At 37.3% G+C, this 22,229-nt stretch overlaps 1 protein-coding gene across 3 annotated transcripts in view; it reads left to right on the top strand.

Moving 5' to 3' along the window:
• LOC107221577 (limbic system-associated membrane protein-like) overlaps window positions 1–22,229 on the top strand; it is a 111,552-nt gene that overhangs the window by 58,372 nt on the left and 30,951 nt on the right. For 2 of the 3 annotated variants that reach the window (XM_046737399.1, XM_046737401.1), the window contains exon 2: window positions 21,139–21,239. In XM_046737399.1, the coding sequence (XP_046593355.1) occupies window positions 21,139–21,239 (101 nt within the window). The remainder of the gene's footprint in view (window positions 1–21,138; window positions 21,240–22,229) is intronic. The other variant, XM_046737400.1, reaches the window with a different exon arrangement.

Consider the following 22,229-nt stretch of genomic DNA (forward strand, 5'->3'; position numbering starts at 1 on the left):
GGAAGAAATGAAACGAAGATTAAAAATACCACCGACACTGCACATTTGTCACGGTCACGATTGTTATTAGCCGCTCGAGATGGTTTTTACCATTCGGAATTACGTACTCACGGATGTAGCGACCGAAAGGACTTTCCGATCTTATCGACGCTCTCTCTTTCCCTCGTGTTTCGCTCTCCTATCTTGATGGCCGAAATATGCATACAGAGTATCAAGTCCGAATGGAGGGTAGCGCTGGCTAAGCAGAGAGGGTCGAACCAACTCTCTGAAACGATTTATTAACCACGTTGTCGTGTATTTCATTGTATAAAATAAAATCCTCGTATAAAATTTATCTTGTCAAAATTCTACGTCTTGGAATCCCGATTTCTTTTACCTCCACGGTCAAATTTTATTCACCATCAGTTGAATGAACAGAGAAGTCATTCACAGTATCGATTCACGATAGGAGACTAACACACTTTTAAAATGTCGTGAATTAAAATTACAATAGAATGTCAAGAGTCAGTACTTAAATTGGCCGAGTCAAATTTCAGTCGAATGGTATCCACTCAAAATGACAGCAAAATCGGAAATCCAGATAGGTATTCCAGTCGAAAAAGGTTCATTTTTAACAATTTCAGGAGAGTAATATTATCGTTTAATTTCCTAAACAGAAAGACGAAAATAATCCTTCACCTAATTTCAATGAACCGACTGCCATAAACCTTCATAACCACTTCATAACCGTGCTACGCAATACAAAATGGCATAAGAGATCCTTAATCCACTTCGAAATAAGAAAGAAAAATATTCCAACGAACGATATCGGTAAGAGTTTCGAGAGGTTGAATTCCGTACCGTAACCGCATCGAGATCCTGGAACAAAGCGATTTTACGGGCGAAGAATCGAGGGTAGAGAAAATAGCGCCGGACCTTGGCGTAAGTCAATTCGCCGAACAGCAAGTATATAGTCGGTGGGACTTTGGAGTTTAGGAGGAAAGTTTTCCGAGTGTTCGGACGGAAGTTGTACACATTGGCGCGGCGTCTCAAGCCTCGCTGGGCGAAATACGATGTTGAACAGGTGTATTCAATTAAAAGTTTCAACAACGCGTAGGTTCAATCGGGTGAATTTCGACCGCTGAATCGGCGCGGTGCAACGATGCACTTGCAGCCCTGCAGCCTCTCCGGAACATCGATTATTACCACCGCATCGATGTTCGCGTTTATGCGGATACACCGCACAGAATCGGGATACCGACAGTCAATTAGTCGCACTTACGAGTCCACCGAGGCGCACATACACAGTCTGCGACGCATTAACTACAATGCTGCACAACTTGGAAGCTGCCAACCGCCTAATTAGCGCCACATCTACTTCGGCTCAACTCTCGCCTGATCGCGAAACGCTTCGATTCCCCCTTTTCAGCTCCTTCGGCTCCAAGAAGATGAAAATCCAAGGGATTCGGGTAGTTGCCAATTTACTGTTGTTGGAATCATCTATGATTTTGGAAATGGTCAGATTCACTCGAGGTGTTTATTTGCATGCTTGAAATTGCAGCGGTAATGATATCTTATTAAGAAATATTGCGAACTCGTGAGTCTTTGAAATCCATTGAAATCTCTTATATAGTCTGGGAAATTTTGGGATCATCTCCGAAAACTTTAAGATTCTCGGTGTCGGGTAAAATTTCTATTGAAATCCTCTGAAATCGTGTGAAAAGTTGTCAAATCTCCTGACTAATATCTCGGAAGTCTTTGAAACCCTTGAAATCCTTGGTGTCCTATGAAACGTTTGTCGAAATCGTTTGAAACATCTGAAATATTTGAAATCACAAGGCACATCCCTGAAATTCGATAAAATTCTTAATACCCCGAGGATGCGAAACCTTGTAAAATCATCCGACATCTTACAATCAGTAACAATCGAAATCACATCACATCCCTGAAATATTTTGAGATCTCAATAAATCTTTTTAAATACTGTAAAAGTCCTGAAAATTTATGAAATCTTTCAGAATCTTGTAAAATCCTATTGAATCCTGTGAAATTATACCGTGATTGAGAAACCCTTTGGAATCCCGTAAAAACTTCTGAATCTTTGAAATCACATGTCATTCCTGAAATCCTGTAGAATTCTTTGGAATCTTTTTAAAATCGTGTCGAATCTATAGAAATCCCGTGAAACCTTGCGAAATTCATCTAAAATCTTTCAGATCTTATGAAATCACGAAGTCGTTCGAAATCCATCGAAATATCACGAAATAACTTTTGGATTCGTTGGAATGATCGACGTGGTGTGAAACTTGCCGAAGTCTTTCCTTAAAATTCTGAAATTCTGACGATTGTCGGCGGTGAAAAGGCACTCGGGGCATAACATGACCGTAAATCCGTATTCCGTAGGGTCGTCGAGCCGTGCACTTTTCCCACGTCGATCATTGATCTCGTCCAATTACGGTTCGTTATCGAAACGTCGAATCTGGCCCAGCGGTAGGTGGACACAGCTCGTCGTATAAACAGCATGATTGAATTGGAATCGACGGCACGCGACGTGTCCATGCGTCGGAGTCCATCGGATCCCCACGTTTCGCGGGAGTAGCTGCAGTATCGCAATCAGCCTGCCGGGATCTAGGATCGCGCTTGTTGTGCTGCAGCAAGTAATTGGTTCACTGTCTCTGCTCAACGGATGCATGCGGATGCCGGTCAACCTCGGAGGCTTGTGAGATGTCCAATTTTGTACAGTACCTACCGTAGATAATCAATTTCATACTGAAATTAGCATCGTTACGATAACGGTTTAAGGAGATCGGTATAATCGAAGCTCATTTAAGGAAATTTTTGTAGCAAGAATATTTTGCATGCCGGTAACCTAAATTCATCCTTTCAATGCCTCACGTTTTACCACGAATTATTCATGTTATTTGCAAATCGAGACTGTACGCAGATACCAAAAATATTGTTACTTTTGTACTCTAATCTTTGAATTGCCGTATCAGAAACAAAGTATCAATTTCTCTGGTCGAGTCGAATGCTTGTCCGCCGCTCGATTTAGCCAAACTTTCCCTGATAGAGCGATTCAATAGCTACATACGCCGAGGGGCAGCGGAAACGCCTCAATTTCGGATCTTGATTGTGGCAACTTCTAATCGCGGTTTTCAATAGATACGGTTTCAATCGGTAAACATGCCAACTAATCTTGAAGCTCGGTCAACACTATGCTTAATCGACTCGCAGCGAATTTGCACACAGCAATGTCCAAACGGAAATGTAGACTGGAAAAGTCCAGCTGGGCTGGTTGATAAAGTTGACTCATTGTCAGATCAAAACAATTTCCTCTTGCCGTGGAAAATAAAACCAAAATCTAACGGGTTCGGTTATCAAAAACTTCTTAGCCGTTTCTTCATGGTTAAAAAAATTGTACCCTTCATCCAATTTCGAGAAATCATATAAGTTAATTTTGTCGGCGAATCGATTATCCACAAATCGTCTGAAGGTAAAATGTTTTCATCAACCTTTTCAATCGAGCTTTACTTCGAATCCTTCGTTCGTAAGACATTTTTTATTGCTAAAAAAATAATGTCAGGTGATTTGCGAAAAATTTACTCGCGAAAAAAATAAGCTATTACTTATCGAAATTCGACAAACCGTTGTACGGATTTGGCAATAACAAAATTAACTCGATAATGTAAACCGTCTCTGATTGTTAATCATCAAAGATTTTGAGGAAAATTCATGGTTTTCAATTCTAATTAAAGTTGTCATAAACTGATTCAGTCACAGTTTCTAAATTCCTGTTCTCTAATTTTTCGATTCTGATACGTTTCTACTGTGCCGTAATCTGCAGTGATGGAAAATTTTTTTAAATTCCTCTCCTCATCCGCTGTTCGCGTTCTTCGAGCTGAGGAGAAAGTTTCATGTTATACGACCAGACTCGCCTGTTTTTGCCGTTCGCATCCTAATTCGGAATGATTTAATCAGCCCGAGAAATGAATTATTTACATTCAAAACGGACCTTCGTTCAGAGTTCCGCCAGACTTTGTCCCAGTCGTATTTTCGCGAGAAAAGCGGAACAAATGGTGTAAATTATGAGTTGATTGTACGATTCTTTGTCAATTAACCGGTGCGACTGACATTCAACGAAATTTCGAAGATCCTGAACCTCTGCGATTAAAAGAAAACAAAACTTCATTACCCCGAAAGTAAACTCACCGAGAGAAATTAAATTTTTCACCGATGATCTATCGTTAATTAAAGAAATATGATCCGCACGGGGATGGGAAAAAAAGTGAAAGTGACAAATTCGGCCAATTATTATCACGGACTTGTATGTAAAAAATCGCCGAGTCGCGGTTTGTTCCACGATTCGAAAGAGTAAATTTCGCGGTTGGAATAAATTGGCAATCAAGCCTCCGGGACGTCGCACAAATTTGACGCCGCGAGTCGTTTCCGGTGCTTGCCGATAGCAAATTAAGCTCCGATGTGTATAAAATCTGGGCGGAAACGACTGGATAATATTTATTCGGGCAGTTTAATTAAACGTATCTCGGCCCGCCACGTCCGGCGTTTGTATTTTCCTTCGCGGTTCTGCCGTCTGCCCAGCCTCTGCTCTCTCTTTCTCTCTCTCTCTCTCTCTCTCTCTCACCCTCTCCCCCCTCTCTCTTTCTCTTCTCGTGGCCGAGTAGATTCTGGGGTGGTAAACCCTCGATTAAATAGAACCTCTCAACTTCCATAAAAGATCAATCACTTATTCACCATCGATCCTGCAGCCTTTCAATCCTCATTTTCAATTACAGTGAGCATCGAGCTTTTGATATCCCATCAATCTCTCTTTCTTTATGTCTGTCTCAAGTTTGGAGTTTATTCATTCAAAGAAGTCCAAAAAGTTCCGACAAATTGATGAATATTATTTAGTTTTTAATTACATTCAATTACATATCGTATAATTTAACTCAAAATTCTCTGTACTGGGAGGAAACAATAAACAAACTTGCCAAAGTTTTTTCCGAATCCTTGATCAATCGTTTGATCCTTTTATTATTGGTTCATTTTTTTGCCAGTCGTGCATTGAAATCGGTAAAAAAAAAAAAATGCTGCTCGCAAAATTACGTAGTGATATCGAAAAATCTGAAAATCATAAAAAATTAAAAAAAGCCCATTTTCAATAACAGTAGACATCGCGAGCATTCGATATTCCATCTCTCTCTGTGTCTAAGATTCGAAATATATCCATTGGAAGAAACCGAAAAACTTGACAGATCTGATGAAGCAACAGGTATATAATAATATATACATATGTTCAAAAATCTCCAATTAAGGGACTAAAAAATAAACAAACTTTCCAAAGTTTCTCGCTTTGCGTTACTTACTTTTTTATTAAGCGTGTTTTAAGTCGTTCATTCGAATATCCGTGTCAAAGAATTTTCCGGCTACAACTACGTTATGAAAGTGAATAGAAAAAGCATATAATCACTCGGAACAATTCATAGAATTCTGAGAATACTGCATTTTCAAAAACGTTACTTTGGAAACCACAAGTCCGGAGGGTCAAGATTAAAAGGCTTACAGTTTATTTTCAGTGGAAGTTTAATGTTTTACAAATTGATGAAACAAAAAATTTCAAAATCATTCGAAATGATCGAGAATTCTGAACAGAATATATTTTTGAAAAGTTATTGAAAACTGAAAAAGTTAAAAAATAAAGCTCTGAAAGGGTCGCCAACAATTTATCCATCGTTAATAATTTTATTTTCACCAATATGAGTTGTTCGTGTTACAAATTGAAAAACTAAAAAATCCGGTATTGATTAACGCGTGAAAATCACGGGATTAATTTCCCCAAATAATCTTGAAGAGAACGAGGAAAGATCGCGGTCGCTTCGAAAAGGCAAACATCAAACCGAAACTTCCGCTCAAGTTCCATTGTAGTAGGTACACAAGGACAATTTTGCCGTCGGATAAGCTGTTGTCGAATAACTGATAATAATCTGGCGACCGTCGGAAATCCTGTCCAGCTTTCGGCCCGCTGTCAGGTCGTTCCTTCCCAGATTATCCCCGGTGATTACGAGCCAAGTCGAGTGCACGGAGAGCGAATCCCGCGAATCTGCAGATCAACGAATGTCAATTATCTTCGCGAGGATTACTCGATGCAGCCGTCAATGCGTCCCGAGATTATCGATCAGGATTAATAATCACACCGAAGTCATAAAAGTGTGAGAAATTCGCCGATTTTTGGTGGAAGACCATGTTTTTTATTTGAGTTTGCCTGATAGAGAGAGATAGAGAGAGACAGAAATGGACAGGAATTTTCAACATGAGATAATCTTATCTGGATCACACTTGTCGCGAGATTAGAAAAAAAAAAAAAAAACAATCCAAGAATTGCTGATTCCTGTTAATTTGCTTTTAAGATACGAGCTTAGTTAAAAAAATTTTTCAGACAATGCTTCATTGGGAAATTACGATTTTTTCCTTCCCAGTTGTACCGAAAGAGGGATTGATTTCTGATTAATCGTCACTTGTACGTACAGATGAATTACGCAATCCATTTCTGGGTCAAATATGCAGTGAAACACGTATTACGTAGAGATTTTAAAAATTATCCGCTACAATCACCGGAGCTAGAGATTAGTTGTATTCTAAAATAACGCGAGTTTTTCGCGAGCGAGCTTTTTATCCTGCACCTGCAGAACCGGGCTGCACTCCAATCACTCGAATCGTGGAGTACCTGCGAATATTATCCCGGCGGCTTTATGTGTAGGCACAGATCCGCTTTGTGCCGTGCTTCCGCGAAACTGAAAAAAAGAAATGAAATGCAAAAATCAGTGAACAGCATTGGAAAAAACAAAACACACGATGCATTATAAGCACGTGTTAAAAAAATTTGTTATCTCTTTAAAAAAAAAAACCGTTCTGTGGTTTTCTCTGCTGTACAGGTAGGCCTTTACCGCCAGACTCGATACCCAATTATATACGCGATCAAAGTGAGACCCATGGCGCATTTTAATTGGGTTGCCCTTCAACGAAAATTCCGTTTGAATTCAGACGAAAAACCGGGCCGCTTGTCGTATTTTGTTGGAAAGTAACCCCGAGGATCATACGCCGTATGTACAAGAGATGTTCAGGGATACACGGAAAGGTCGTGAAAAACCCTTCGAGAGGTTCACTCACGTTTTGAAAAAAAAATTTTCTCTATACTTCCGCCAATTTCTCTCTGTTTTTTATTCCAAAGTTTTTTCTCCTCGTCTCGCGTGTCCGCATCACTTTGGCCTTTAAAGTGTTTGAACTAAAAAATTGTTCGAAAAGACGGAAAACTTTTCGATGACATTTTTTATCGGTACAGGTAATAGTGGAATCAGAGATAAACGATAAATTATGAGTGTTTATTGTATGATGTACGTATAATACCACAGAAATATGTGTTATTGAAGGCCTCGTAGATCTGAAAGATAATTTAACTCTCCGTTGTAAAGTAAAATAGTAAACGAAACAAAAGGAAATTCTTTTTGAAGTGTGAGACAAACTCTCGGAAGCGACGTAACTTTCAGAGCCGTAATGTTTGTACGTATCGACGGGTCACGCAACTAGATATCTTTGAAGAAGAAGCCAGACCAGTCACGACCGCAGGAAATACGAAATCCGCTTTGGTTGTCTCTGGCCCGTAAGTTTCAGCGCGTTGTGTGGACGGGATATTGATTATCGGTATCGATTTAACGGAATCGGGAATTAACTGACCAGTCGCGTTGTTACAGCCGATTACGGGTTATTCCGTCGTTTCGGTCAACACGGCCTGAATTTAGTTTCAAAAACGTCGGAGGGACCGAATAAGCTCGTTTTTGACTTTTCATTATTTCGCATTTTGGAAGATCCCATCCAAGTTTGATTGTGAATTATTTTTAGATTCACGAAATTTTCGAAATTGCGGGAGTTATTCTCGGTTTTGTATCACTGGATGATGACGTCAGAATGAAACCTGAAGGTTCGTAATTTTTCTACTTCGAGAGTGTTTTGTTGAAAAGATACAAAATTATAAAGAAAGTTACATGGTATTTATCAATTCCGATGATAATGACACGGAATATTATTTTATTTGAATGATTTTAATATCGTTTCTTCATTTTCCCCAAACTGCAAAATTACTCAAAGATTGAAATCTGTCCAGGATAATATTCCCAAATATGCAGATTAATCTTTTTCTTTCCCGTCTTATAAATCAAAAATTTCAATATTAGAAAGATGATGATTAGATTTTGTATGTGAAATAGTTAACGCCAGTTGTTTATATCTATAATTATAGTTAATTTTCAAATGCAAAAATTGAAAGTCAATGAGTATGATCCAAATTAAAAGTTCAATTTGCAGTAATTGGTTGCGAAATTTTTTTGTACGTGGCTTTTATTTCCTCTCGCATATATTTATTTGTAAAACAATTCGTATACGTGCGTCTTTTGTAGAGTGGCTAAAAAAAGAGAAAGAAGGCAAAAATGTAAAGATAAAAACACAACTGCAGAGAATTTCCCGAATCCAACGCGTGTGAAAAACGTTGCAACTTCCTCTCTCTCTCCTCTCTCTCTCGGATCGCCGAGTTTTCATATGTTCCTACCAACACGCGAGAAAAGCTTATCGCGATTGGCCGGTGAGTGTATAGAAGTGGCCAGAAGCTCCTATAAATCAATTCTAAGCGTTAGAACAGCCTGTGCAAGCGTTCCCAGCAGTCCTCGTTAGATCACGCGAACAAGGCGCAACTGAGAACTCCGAGTATTAATTCAGTGAAATTCGGACTGCGGACAACGGAAATAAAAACCTGAATCCTGAAATGTAGGAGGATTAGGTATTTCCTGAAAAATCACAATATCGAATTTTCACAGATCAAAATCTATTTTATAAAATTTCAAAGTGTGGAAGGTCCAAAGTACGTCAGAAAGAAAAATTCGGAATTGTAAAATTGAATAAGAATTATAGCCAAGCGAAAATACAGAATCGTAAGAATTCTATCGATTCTACGTACATTTTGAGTTTCTATGCTTTACTGTACTCTTCATTTAAAAATTCTATAAAACTGATTCTCATGTTTTTAAAAATTCGATACTGTAACCCTTCTATTTTCTAATCCTTATACATCTTCATCTTCACTCCGCATCAGCAGGTACGATAGAGAAAAGTTTCGATGGAGCAAACTTCCGAAAAATAAAATTTCCATAGAATAAAATTCTGATAATTAAAATATATTCACACGGCGAAGTTTACTCAACGAGTGGGTGTCAAAAATTAGAATCATCAGAATTCTGAATATAAAAATATCGAAAATCCAAAACAAAGAAAGATCAAATGGATGAAATTTCACCCACCCAGAATTTACAGAACTGAATATCGTCGAGCACTCAGAAATTCGATGTTTCAGATTTGAAAATTTTTTCAATTTTTGCACCTTCGACACTTTGACTTGTCGGAGCTTTGCTCTTTCGGAATTCTGCTTCTTCCGAACTTTGCACTTTCGGAACTTTGCGCGTCGAGTTTCGGTCCACTCGAATCTTGGATATTTCGTCAAAGTTTGATTTCATTACTCCAAGTTTCGCCATCAAACAATTCGGAATTTGGCGTCTTCGAAATATTTCAGATTCGGAATTTCAACCCGCGCCATGTTGTAAATCGAATAATTTCAAAACGATTCGTCCAATCATAGCCAAAATCTGAGTATCTAGTTCTAAGTAAGGAAAGCTCCATCAATCGAGTCCAAAGTCGTACAAATCAATTTCTTTCGCTCTCCAGATATCGTCAGACAAAAAATTGATCGCACGCAATTAAAAGTACGTAAAAGATAAGACCTCAACTTTCAAACTTCGACGCTGTTGCAATAACTTACCTTTGTGCTTCATTTTCATCGTAACAAAGAAGAGCGGTAAGTTGAAAATTGAAAGTGCAATGACGGCGAGTCAATTAGCGTGGGTCGCAAAAGGCGGCAACACTTCGAGGGTGAATCTGACCGGCTTCTTTCCAGCTAAAATCAAGTTTCCCGAAGGAGATGCGGAGGAGGGAAAAATGCGAGGAAGGGAGCTTCGCCGCCATAGGAAGCCTCTGAAGTCGCCAGCTTCGGAGTTGACGGCTCTTTGTCGTTTCGTTCTACGCGAATATATAACGTAGACGGGTTTCAAACGAAGCAGAACTGCAGCTCGGCACCGCTTTGTGCTTATATTAACGGTCAACGGGGCTGTTACACAAACTCTATTACGCAGTCTTCCACCTCTTTGCAGGTAACTTTAACGGAATTTAACACCGAGCTTTCCTCCCGCTCGCTCAAAGCTCGTCGCTTCTCCACTTCCCACACCTTCGAACACAGGAATTTTTCACGACACTCCGTCGAAATCGCAGCGAAATATACGCAAAATTGAATAAAGTGACAGGCGTTCATTTTTTATACAGGAATAATCGGTTTTACAAGTTTCGTTCGCTAACACTAAACTTTTTGCATCGTTGTCAAAAAATTACGGCCCACTTACGAACATTTGTCAATCAGCCAAAAATAACAAGTCCGAAAATCGAAGAACAAAAAAGTTTCTCGAAACGCGTTAATAAACTCTGTTTATAAAATCAATAATCGACAATAATTCTATCGTATCGTGAGTTTTTTCCGTATCAAAATTCAGAATCCAACTTTTCGCCTGATCACTTCGTCAAATCCGAAAACTTACAGCCACTGTTTTTGGTTTTTCGTTCAGACAGCTTGACTCAAAGGTCTGAAACCCGGGAGGAAATGGGAAGAGGCGGTGAAACATAAACGGGATAAAAATGTTTCTTTGAAAGTCAAAAAGCCGGTTCCGTTGATACTTTTTTAAAACTTGTCCGAACGGCGTGGGAGGCGGCGGAATTATACAGGGACGTGAGTTGACGGTAGGAATAAGGATGACAGTGCAATAGACTTTGTTGTATATTATACACGCGTCTGGGGTTCGTTGGCGCACGTAAAGTAATAAAACGTGCTTGCGTACCCGACGGGGGCGTTTTCTGCCAGGGTGGTTTCAAGACTAAGGGAAGATTGGTGTCTCGGAGGGAAACTGGCACTCGAGTCACTTTGATGCACTCGAATCTTTGACGCGATCAGAATTCTACGGAATTTCTCTCGACGTACATACCGGAGCACAAAGACGCGTTTTAAAATCTCGATTTCCCCATATTTTTCTGAGTATTAAAACCTAGCTGCGACTTTCGCAAAGTTTAACAGATTTTCGATACGAGTTGGTTTGTTTCTTCTTTATTTTAGAAAATTACCAGGGTCAGAATATAAAAAGTGAAACTCGAGCTAATTGATATGAATGTAATTAGAATATCTCCACCGCAATGTTGAATTACATATATTCAGAAACCGGTAATTCAAACTTGAAGAAAATTCAGTATAATAAACGAATTTCAAAAATAATTATATTCCCTTTATTTTCAATGTTTTTTTTATTCAATGCTAAGATTGCTTTGTTTGTCCAATTTCGATGCCTCAGAGCTCGTCTTGTTCGTCAACAAATTTTTTACAAACCCTTTAAAATGAATTTTGAACAATGACAATTGTTCGATAGATATATGCTGAAATTCTGGCATCGTTGAGAAAAAATGAGAAGTAATAACGTGACAGTTTTTAAATTATTAATAACCTGCAGACTTGCTTCATCCGAATTTACGAATACTCCAAATTCTTCCAACAAAATTCATATCAATAAACTTTAGATTCGGTATCTAAACTTTGATCTCATCGTTTCGTCACTCGGTCAAGCGATTGAAAACATTTTTTTGTAAAAAAGAAAATCATGTGGAACTAAAAATTGACAGTAGGAGAGCAAAAAAAAAAAACAAACGGTAGCATCTTAAAAACTTTTCCCATCTTCATTCCCCAAAGCGACGATAATTACTAATAAATTTTATCGTTTGTAAAATCCGCTCGTTAGGATATGAAATTTTTATCGATGTTGTAAGGTAAAGTTGAGGGTAAATCACGATCGGGGCTGCTGTAAAAATTGTACAAGGAGGAGAGGGGATTAATTTCTAACGGTGTGTAGGTACGTATGTTTTCGAATAAAACCGAGTTCCTTAGTACACGACGGTACATCGGTCGTAACATCTCGTTAAGCCGAGCCCCGATTCGAAGCTGAATACGGTTGAGGTGTAACGACCAGGAAGCGATTGCAGGAAGCTTGCAAGCGCCTAACTATAATCAGCGAGCTTCGCGCGGTTTTCGAAAGCGGTGACTAGAAACTAGGTAGGTAAATAAAATTCACACTTTGAGTTTCGCGGGCCAATCAGACGGGGGTTTGTTTATTTGTTTCGCGTGCAAATACTGCGACAAGAACAATAACAACAAGAATAATGATAATAATAATCGGGAGCAATTAGTGAGGCCTGGATGAAGGGGACGAGGGGACGAAAGATGCTGGGTAACTCGGATGGTCTTACTTTCAGCTGTAAACTCGTCAAGTTTTCGAGTAAAGGAAATCTCAGTTGGCCTCGTTACAGGAAACGGCTCGTGACGGTCTTGTTCCAACGGAAAACGCCGACGCGACGCGTGTCAATTATAATTTATCGTCTCGCAATCAACTGCTGCCTCTACAAGCCCCTGCACAATCATCGGGATGATCATTCATCGATCATTTTATTCATCGGAGCAGGACGAATGACAGGTGCGAGATATCTGCGTCGATTCGTCGTCGTATCCTTGTTGTTTCAATTCTGTCGAGTCATATTTTACTTGTTTAGTATTTTTTTTCTTCTTGCTTATTGCGTATATCGCTTGATTTGAGGTTATTCGTCATTTCTTACAATATTGTGAAAGAATTTCCCTTTTTTCTCACGAGCTTTGTCATCTTTTGTTTTTGTTTCACGTGTTTTTGAGATGGAATAATTTTTATCCCCATCATTGTCGCCTGTGAACTCGATTATTTATTTATTTATGTATAAAAATTTGTCGATATAAATGTGTGATTGTAAAAGCGCGAGTGAAGCAATTCGAGTTTTATATCTGATTAAAGAAGTCGTTGTAACGAAAAATTTTTTTTTACACACATTGGTTTTCTTTTAACTGTTGATGGAAATACCTTTTTAACAACATTATCAGGGAAATTACATTATTTTGCTAACTTTTGCACCGAATATCTATGTACAATTCGTTATCGTATAATTCTAATGAAAAATAGTTCATGTTGTTCACAAATGATTAAAACATCCGATATTCAGAACTCTATATAACAATATAATGATTTACAGTGATGATAAACTTGTGATTCGGCAAGAAATGCATTATTTTTCTTAAAAACCTAGAACAGGCGATTTCCGGAGAATTCATTTACAATTGAAGTGAACAACTGTTTTTATTAATTAGAATCAGCAAGGCAATATTGATTGTCGGTAAAAAAAAAAGAGAGAAAAAAAAACAATCGTGGAATAACGGGATGACAAATTGTTAATGTAACGAACGAAGTGTCTTGACGTTGAAATTCAGTGTCAAAATTTTTTTTTCCCCACACATGTAAACGGTTCGGCTTTAACGACACTTTTAAAGCCTTCGTTTCGTCACATTTTAGTCTTTTTTGGCCCGACTGAAAAGGGCTGAACAGACACCCGCCGCTTCCGGGATTCCGACGTCGAGCACTTCGAGCATTGAGATCGTCTGAAGGGACTAGATCCCCCCTTCATCCCTTATAGCCTTCCCTTTGACCCCGTATAGATACAGGCGCCCCCGCCTGACGAGGTTCGTTGAAAACAAGGCAAGCTTGAAATTCGATCCAATTTAGAGGCGAATTGTCTCAACTGAATGGGCGGTACGTGGCATACAAGCTGCATGGGGATACGTGGGACAGGCGGAGAAAATTGCCCCCCTGATATGGTAACCGTCACCCCTTATTCTAACCACACCCTGTGCTAAATCAATTAAAAATCGACGGTCGCGCAAATGTGCTTCGATCCCTGCGATTTTTCGTCCCTCAATTCCATAGCCAAAATGACGCTGAAGCTGTTGCGTTAAGGAGTTTTAATAAATTTGTTCAAAAATTTTGACGTAAGCTCCGAAAAGCAAGTTTTTTATTCCGAACGTAAGTCGAGATTCGTCTGAGATGGGGAAATTTTTGAAATATTTGCTTCTAGATTTTCTCCGTACGATGTATAATAAATCTTCAAAGATCTTTCGTTCAGCAAGATTCTGGAATCGAGCTTTTGTCGACTTTGGAGAAACTTAGGAACACATCGTGTTTCTGAATTTTACCACCTATCTTATATCGACTTTTCGTATATTTAGAGAACCTTTCAATATATTTCTTTGCGGTTTTTTGCTATTTCCGATAGCATACTGATAGGTTTTAAATACTCGAGAGTAATTATTGCGGCGTAATGTAAATTGTCATTGTTTTCAATTCAATTCGATCAAATCCAGAGGAGAAACTCCATGTGGGGGTTTTTGGGGTCGCTGATTACGAATCTGAAATTTGATTTTGAAAATTCAACACAGCGAATCCAATCAGCGACCCCGAAAACCATGCATACAGTTTTTTTTGCTGTATTCGATCAAATTTGAAATATTCGTTCACCATATTAAATCTACGATTATGAATTTTTGAAATCTAATTTCGGATTCGTAATCAGCGACACCAAAACTCCTACACGGCGTTTTTTCACTGAATTTGATCAAATTAAAAAATTTTGTCAACCATATCGAATCTGCCATCATGAATTTTCGAAATCTAATGCAAGACTCGTAATCAGTGACCTCGCAGACCGTAGATTACTATTTTGATATAAAAGATGACTCAGCACAATAATGTGCGAATCAAAAGTTTAACAGATATCAGAGCAAGTTTTTTAGGTCTCTCATAATATCTGATACATAAAGGTTTACACTTAAATTTGATTTGATAACCTTGTTTCGTTCATAAAAGCTTATTCCTTTTTTGTGTCTTACCACCAATTTGTTTGATTTTTTTTTATTCCTTCCTGTCGATTTTGGCATAAATTGATACAAACCTCGACACATAACGTCGTTGTATATTTTTCGTTCGTAATAGCTGAAATTGAACCCTGACCATAGGTAGGCATTTAACGCTAATCGTTCCGTTAAGAAATCCCTCGAGTCGTAAAGTCGCGTGGATTCGTCACTCGTGATCATCTCCGTCATATACCTAAATTGCGACGTCGTACAATCTTTGCAAGTTGTAAAGTGGAATATCATCGCGAGAAAACGGAGTGAAAACTCTCTTCTCGCATTAAGCAAGATTACTTTCACAAGGAGTGTGCAAGCTTGCAGCGCCGTTGCAGCAGACAGTCGCTGACAAGAGAGCCGAGAAAATGAGTGGACTAGAAAAGAACGAAAAAAAAACCCAAAACGAAAAAAATAAAACCTGTGTTTAGATAAAATAAATAAAACTGTGAGAGAAAGAGAAAGAGAGAGAGAGAGAGAGGGAGAAGAAAAAAGATGGGTGGAAATTGGGCTAGAGAGAATAAGAAGAAAAAACGAATAAAAAAAACATTGTTCAATAATTGCATTGGTAGGATGTTTTTCTTCTTTGTTTTAAATAACGAATCGTGTAACAAGATGTAGAAATTCAAATCCTCATAATTGTCTAGGATTGTATTTTGAAAAAAAATGGAATAATCCTAAATTTTCACTGCCATAAGTGGTTTGCTAGCGAATTTTCGTAACTTTACTGAATATTGTCGGGATTTTGTCTTTTGAAAAACTTGGTTTATGAAGGATATCAAAACGTGTCGTTGATTTACAACCTCTACTTCCTACCTTTTCACATCGCCGTATCGATGATGTATAAAACATCAGCAGTTTTCGAAGTATGAAATTTTTCTGAATAACGACATTACGCCCATTCCATATCACGCGATGATTCCATTCATTGACTCGGGTCATCCGATACCGGTATACGTACAGCAAAATTGTACACAATACCGTGTTGATTAGCGAGAAAAAGTGATTAGCGCTTCGGATTGGACGAAGGAATGAATAAAACAGAGATAAACATGTAAAGCGGAAAAAGAATAAAAATGAGGGAAATTTTTTTGTTTTTTTAATATCGTATACGCGTTATTAATAGACATTCGTTAATTACCTTCGAGCAGAAAAATTAATTGCCGTTATTAATTGATTCCAGCATTCAGTACACCATGTGCGAATGTCCAGTACATGTACATATATACATATATATATAGAGAGAGAGATATAGATATATATCGAGAATTGAATGGAAGGTCTGATGCAGCAGGTTCGTTAGTGAAGACTAGAGAGGAAAAAAATGATGCGTATGCTGTAATTGACGAATTGGAGAGAAGAGCAACGTCGTCGAGGATGAATGGTTGGAATCGAAAACAAGAGGAAAAAAAAAATAAAATCTATGCAACATGTGAAGAATCAAATTACATCATGCAAAGAATGAAATCAATCAATGTGAATAAGGGTCACTTGAATTTTGCTTGGTGAAAAAAAGAAATATTTTTTTCCACGCTGTATAAAATGGTATGAATAATTATGATTATGTGTGTGTTTTTTTTTTTTTATAACGAATATTGAGAGAAATTGAAAATGGAGTGAAGTTATCAATGTTTGATGAGGTAATAGAATGAAGAATGAATTTAAATTGAAGTGAAATTTGACGCGAATTCGTTTTTCAGATTCTTTGGAGAAAATCTACGCGGAGTGGTTTGAAATTTATTGATACAAAATACAAAGTGCGAGTGCCTGAGATTTTGGAAGACAACAGAATAACGCGAATTATACTAATTCGAAGGGAAATGATTTACTCTCTGAATCACATGTGGCACGAATATTGGAGGAAAAATTTTATACAGCAGGCAAAAATTAATCAAGCTTGCGTGACTAAATTATATACGTTTTATTCTCAAATTAACCAAGTGTGCGAAATTTTTTCTCAATATTTAATTCACGTAACTCGTGATTCATATACAGTTTTATATAACAGGAAAAAAAAATCTGCGTCGAACGAATTGCGATACAATTTTTTACGCTTATTGATATTTATCATTATTTTATCCTCGCAATCGGATTTTAAGTACCATTTATAAACAGCTTTATATCGATTCGATTACGAGCCTTGTTTTAAAGCTATTTCGTTATTCGATTACATGATATTGGTTTATTCGTTGTCATTCGTTTGCCGAGAGAAAGTCGAAGAATCCTTGAGGGATGAAATGTAATACAAACTGAGAAAACTGGTCGACAGAAATCGAGAGGCGTAGTCAAAAGTGGTGAAAAAAACTAGCGAGAAGTTTAGCGAATTGAAAGAACTCGGGTGAAAAAGTGAGAAAGATTTATACAAGTAGAGAACACAAACGGCTTTAATTGATTCCGCAAATTGCAAAAGTTTGAAGCGTTTCAATATATAAAAGTTAAAAAGTGGAAAGTTAAAAGTACAAAAAAATTCGATATTTAAAACGGTCAGAATAAATGTTGGATTACGAAAAAACATAAAATTTTTGTTATAAATATACACGTACAATGCGATAGTATAAAAATCATTGGAATGAACCTAGAAATGTAGAAAAACATAGAAAAAAATTGACAGTTCATCTATATATTTAGGTTTTATTCTGGTTCTTTCTAGCCATTGTTTTTTGTTTGTTTTTTAAATTGTTTAAATTGTTTATTAAATTTGGAAATCATACATGAAACAGATTTTAGCATTTTTTGAGCATTTGATACAATTGTAAGGATTATTCTATATCATGACCCTCACCCTTTTCATTTTGTTGCATACGTATGATTTCACCTCTGTGTTTTTGTTTGTTTAGTATTATATTAACTATTACGTTACTACGACGACATCCCTGCTGAACATTTGCCTTCATACCAAGGCATAAAGACGTCGTAATACTGTCGGCCGTAAATACGGATTCACAGTCCCGTGGGATGCGCGATGCTGTCGCGCAAAAATTCTTTATTATTTCGCACATTATGAAGGCTCGAAAAGCTCCGGTCAAAGTCGATTTCCTCCATTGGTAGAAAAAATATAAAAACAGAATCAGAGATTAAATTCATTTTTCAAAATTAATTCATACAGTTTGATTATACGTCGATTATGTCTGTTGTTTCAAGAAATTGATCGTTGTTATTTGCCCATTAATCTCTCTATCAATTTTACATTTTTATAAAATTTAACGTCAACGACAATTTTCCGAATTACTGTTTCAGTCATTTGGCAAACGAATAGAGAGAAAAAAAAATTTCAAGAAAACAAATCTAACGAAAATATAATTACTTGTCACTTCTATAGGTACAATTATTAATAGGTATAATTTACTGCGCCCTGGTTGATTGAAAAATTTAATCATTTACTTACTTTTCGTTTTTCTATACCAATACACAATATCGAAGTTATATTATGTTTGTATTAAATTATACCCACAAACATATTTTGCATTTTTTATAATAATTTTTTTCTTTGCTATTTTCACGCACCTTACGAATTTGAATCTTCAGAAACGATGAACGAAAGTTGCGTTTCACGCGATTCCACGACTCGATCCAAATTGCCGCGGACACGAATAAGAAAAAAAAAAAAAAAAAACGACAAATAACAAATATATAACCGTACATTTTGCAACGTGTTGAAAAAGACTCGATCTATTTCTTTCCAACCTAGACGCGATTTCACCCGCTTGAACGGGGTCGGAAGAAAACTGGAACGGGAAAACAGTTACGGCCTTGATCCCGGGGGTGTTTTCCCTCTCCTCACCCTCGCCGAAAAGGGTGGATCGGGGATGAAAAGAGAGGAGAAGTTACGCACGGCTAGATAGACACTCGATAGAATTATGACCCTCGTATAAGCGGGAGCACCGTTATGAAGCTGCAAGCGCGGGAAATTTCCGCCCCCCGAAGCGGGTGGTGAAGGACCCTGGGGGGGGAGGTTTTCCAGCCTCGGAGAACACCGCTAACAACCCCCCTAGACGTCCGCGGTTTCCTTTCGCCTGCATAATATATATCATCGCATTATAAGAGCATATTACCCCCCTATTATATTTTCCTCCATATATATATATATATATATATACATACATGTATGTAGGCGGAGGAATTTGTAATAGACCCATAAAACTGGCTTTAAAGGATTTATGCGCCTCTGGTTATGCGTCTGTATTATGATATGTGAATATCTATGGATGTATTCTGTACGTATACGTATCTACGTGTGTGTACATCGTCGACCTCGAACCCCTTGAAAGTTTTACATACATGCCGCACAGATTTTTTCCCTTGTATTACGATGCTTCGTAGCTTTTATTTTTTCATCTCTTTCTCTCCTTCTTTCTTTCGTTCTCTGTTTTTGACACGTAAACAGCACCGTACGTATTATAACAGTCTGCTTATGGCCTCTTGGACTCAAAATGTAACCACCAATTTCTAATCTTGATTTGATTCTCGTTTTTCTATATGCTGTACATTCGATACAACGCTTTTGTAAAATCCAATCTTCAGATTTCTATAAATTTTAGGTTTTAATTTCGTTAAACTGCGTTGTTCGTAACGGTAATAAATGATTTGCGTGTATTCCTGTTTTTGAACTTGTTGTACAGTTATTGAAGTAAAATTGCTTCTCTTTAACGAATGTTTCCAAAACCTGACACGATGTCGATGCGTCGTGAAACGATGAATTTAAAAAAAATTTCAGCCGACCGATATCGCTGAAAGCTCAATTAATTCGTAATTCAATTTTTTATTTTTTTTCGTGTATTTTACCACAGTTACTTTTTTTCTATCTCATCGCGTATAAATATCAGTTCATTAATTCTTATCGAACGGATTTTACTTCCTCAATAATTAACCGAAAAACAATATTATTATATCATTTTTTCAAGCACTTAAACACATAACGTACAATTTCCACATCACTTTGGTACTCGATGGAACCATTTTTTTCACATGAACAGTGCAATTCGATTCTATCGAAATAAGCTTTAAAGCTCAAGTCCACTGCTATTCTGCCTTATTACTTTTGAGTTTTCTTTTTTTTTATACTTTCCAAGCTTTTTCTTCTGCATTAATTTTTTTCCCTGCCCTTGCTCTTGCTCGTGACGGCGAAAAGCGGCTCTTGACTCTCTCCACTTTTATACCGTCAAGTGCAGCGTCGAGTTCTAAGACCGACCCCCGTTATATATCTATACACATACCTATATACACACATATATATCTGTAATAACATATCTCTATACATCCGTTTGTGTGAACCCTCGAGCAGTTAGAGCGGCAGTTGCAAAACGCTTCTTAACAGCCCTTAAAGCCTCTCTCTAACTCCTAAACTACTTTCGGTACGTTGGAGATGGGTATTTCTGCCGGAAGGAGCCGGAAGGTTCAATTCGATTCTATTAAGTTTCAAAGCCCGAAATAACCCGCTGATACGCAGTGAGGCGTGACTAGTCAAATGAACGAAAAAGACAGAAGGAATGAAGGAAAAATGTGAATTTTTATTCGAAAACTCTGTGTCTGATTTGATATTTTTTATTTATTTTTTTTTGTCGAACGAAGTTGAAGAGCTTTCGAAGATTTTACAAGTACAAAATTCTCTGTGTATGTTTCAATAACTGTTTATCTGGTTAAAAAAACTGGTTAAAAAAAAAAAAACTGTTTGAATATTGTTGGAATTACGAAAAACGAGTAACACGTAACCATTTTGCGCTATCGTCGATCCTTTTTTGGTAATTGCAACGCAAAATCAGTTTGTGAGGTTTACTCTACATTTTTAGTTAAATAAGGCTTTGACATCGATTTATTCTTGCACAAGCATTAAATTTTCGCAGCAGTTACAAGAAAATATAGTAACAGTGGTCGTAATGAGAAAGAATAGTAACAGATACTACGACTTTCTCGTAACAGCTAGAAAACTAATTTTCATTCTGTACCTAGAACTATATATTTCGATTGTGGTAAAAAATAAAAACAGTTAAAGACTGAGCGGTAAGGGGAACTAAAAATTTCTCTCAGTGTATTTTTTTTTTTTCATCTTATTACCGTTTCAAAAGCTTACGAATTCACCAGATCTGAACAAAGTTCTGTTGGACTTTTTTTCACCTCTCATTCGATCATCGAGTGTCGTTATTGAGTAGAAAAAAATAAAGTAATGAAAAATATCAGACGAAATTGTTGGAAACGAATGTTTTAAGCATGTTCTAATCTGATTTCAGAGCCGAATTTCAAGGAGCTAATCGCCAACGTCACAGCACCGGTTGGACGAGAAGCGATCCTTGCCTGCATCGTCAAAGATCTTGGCGTTTACAAGGTAATTACAGACTGTCAAATTCGATCGATAGACTCCGTTGGTTACCTTTTCGTTTTCACTCTCCCATACGTACCTGTGTTTATATTTTCGATCCATGGGTGAGTGAAAAAAAAAAAATTCTCTCGTAATCGAAATTCTGCAATGTCTCGCTTTTCACGGCTTAATTCGATGATAAAAAAAACAAATAATATTTTGTTTCATGGATACAATATTCGATTAAGAATGTAATTAAAGTTAAATCGAATCTTCGATGAAGAAAATGTGTATTCAATTAATCGTCCAAAAAAAAAAAAATCAATCCTTTCAATACGATCGAAATTTATACTCGATTGAATTGACCAGTTTAATTTAACGCTCGAACATAAATTTGAATGTTATCGGACGTTAAAATATTTTAATCACACCGAACAAAAATCACAAAGTCCGAAAAAATTCATCGTGCTTAAGGATCAAATTTATATAATTGTCACGAACTCGATTTGAGCAAACTTTTTTTTCAATGTGATGGTTCGATCGACCTGTAACGTGACGGTTTTTTTTCTCAATTTTCTATCCTATATATATTATATTTGAAAGAAATATTTAGTTGATTTACAAAAAAATATCTCTGAAGATTTACAACGACGATTCTCGAGTCGAAAAAAAAATGAAAAAGTATAAAAAAAATAACGAAATGCGAAACGGAAGTTTCTGGTCGTAGGATAAAATTAGCCTGAATTTGATAAGGGTAACTGGAAAATCGTTCGTCACGTGATCAGAGATTTTCGTAAAATTCCGACAAAGCTTCTGGAGGTCGTTAAGTGAGCTTTCGCATATCTGCAAATATAGTTAAACCTACGAGGTAGGATCGCGAAACGGGGTTAATTTTTGCACGACCGACGATTAATCCTGCGGATTAATCAGCAGCTGGGCAAGGGGTAAGTTACGTGTGGCCTATAGGAGCGTGAATATAGAGAAAGCGAGATAGATGGAGAGGGAAGGAGATCATCG

This window comes from Neodiprion lecontei, chromosome 4 (genome assembly GCF_021901455.1).
Source record: "Neodiprion lecontei isolate iyNeoLeco1 chromosome 4, iyNeoLeco1.1, whole genome shotgun sequence".
Classification (NCBI taxonomy): domain Eukaryota; kingdom Metazoa; phylum Arthropoda; class Insecta; order Hymenoptera; family Diprionidae; genus Neodiprion; species Neodiprion lecontei.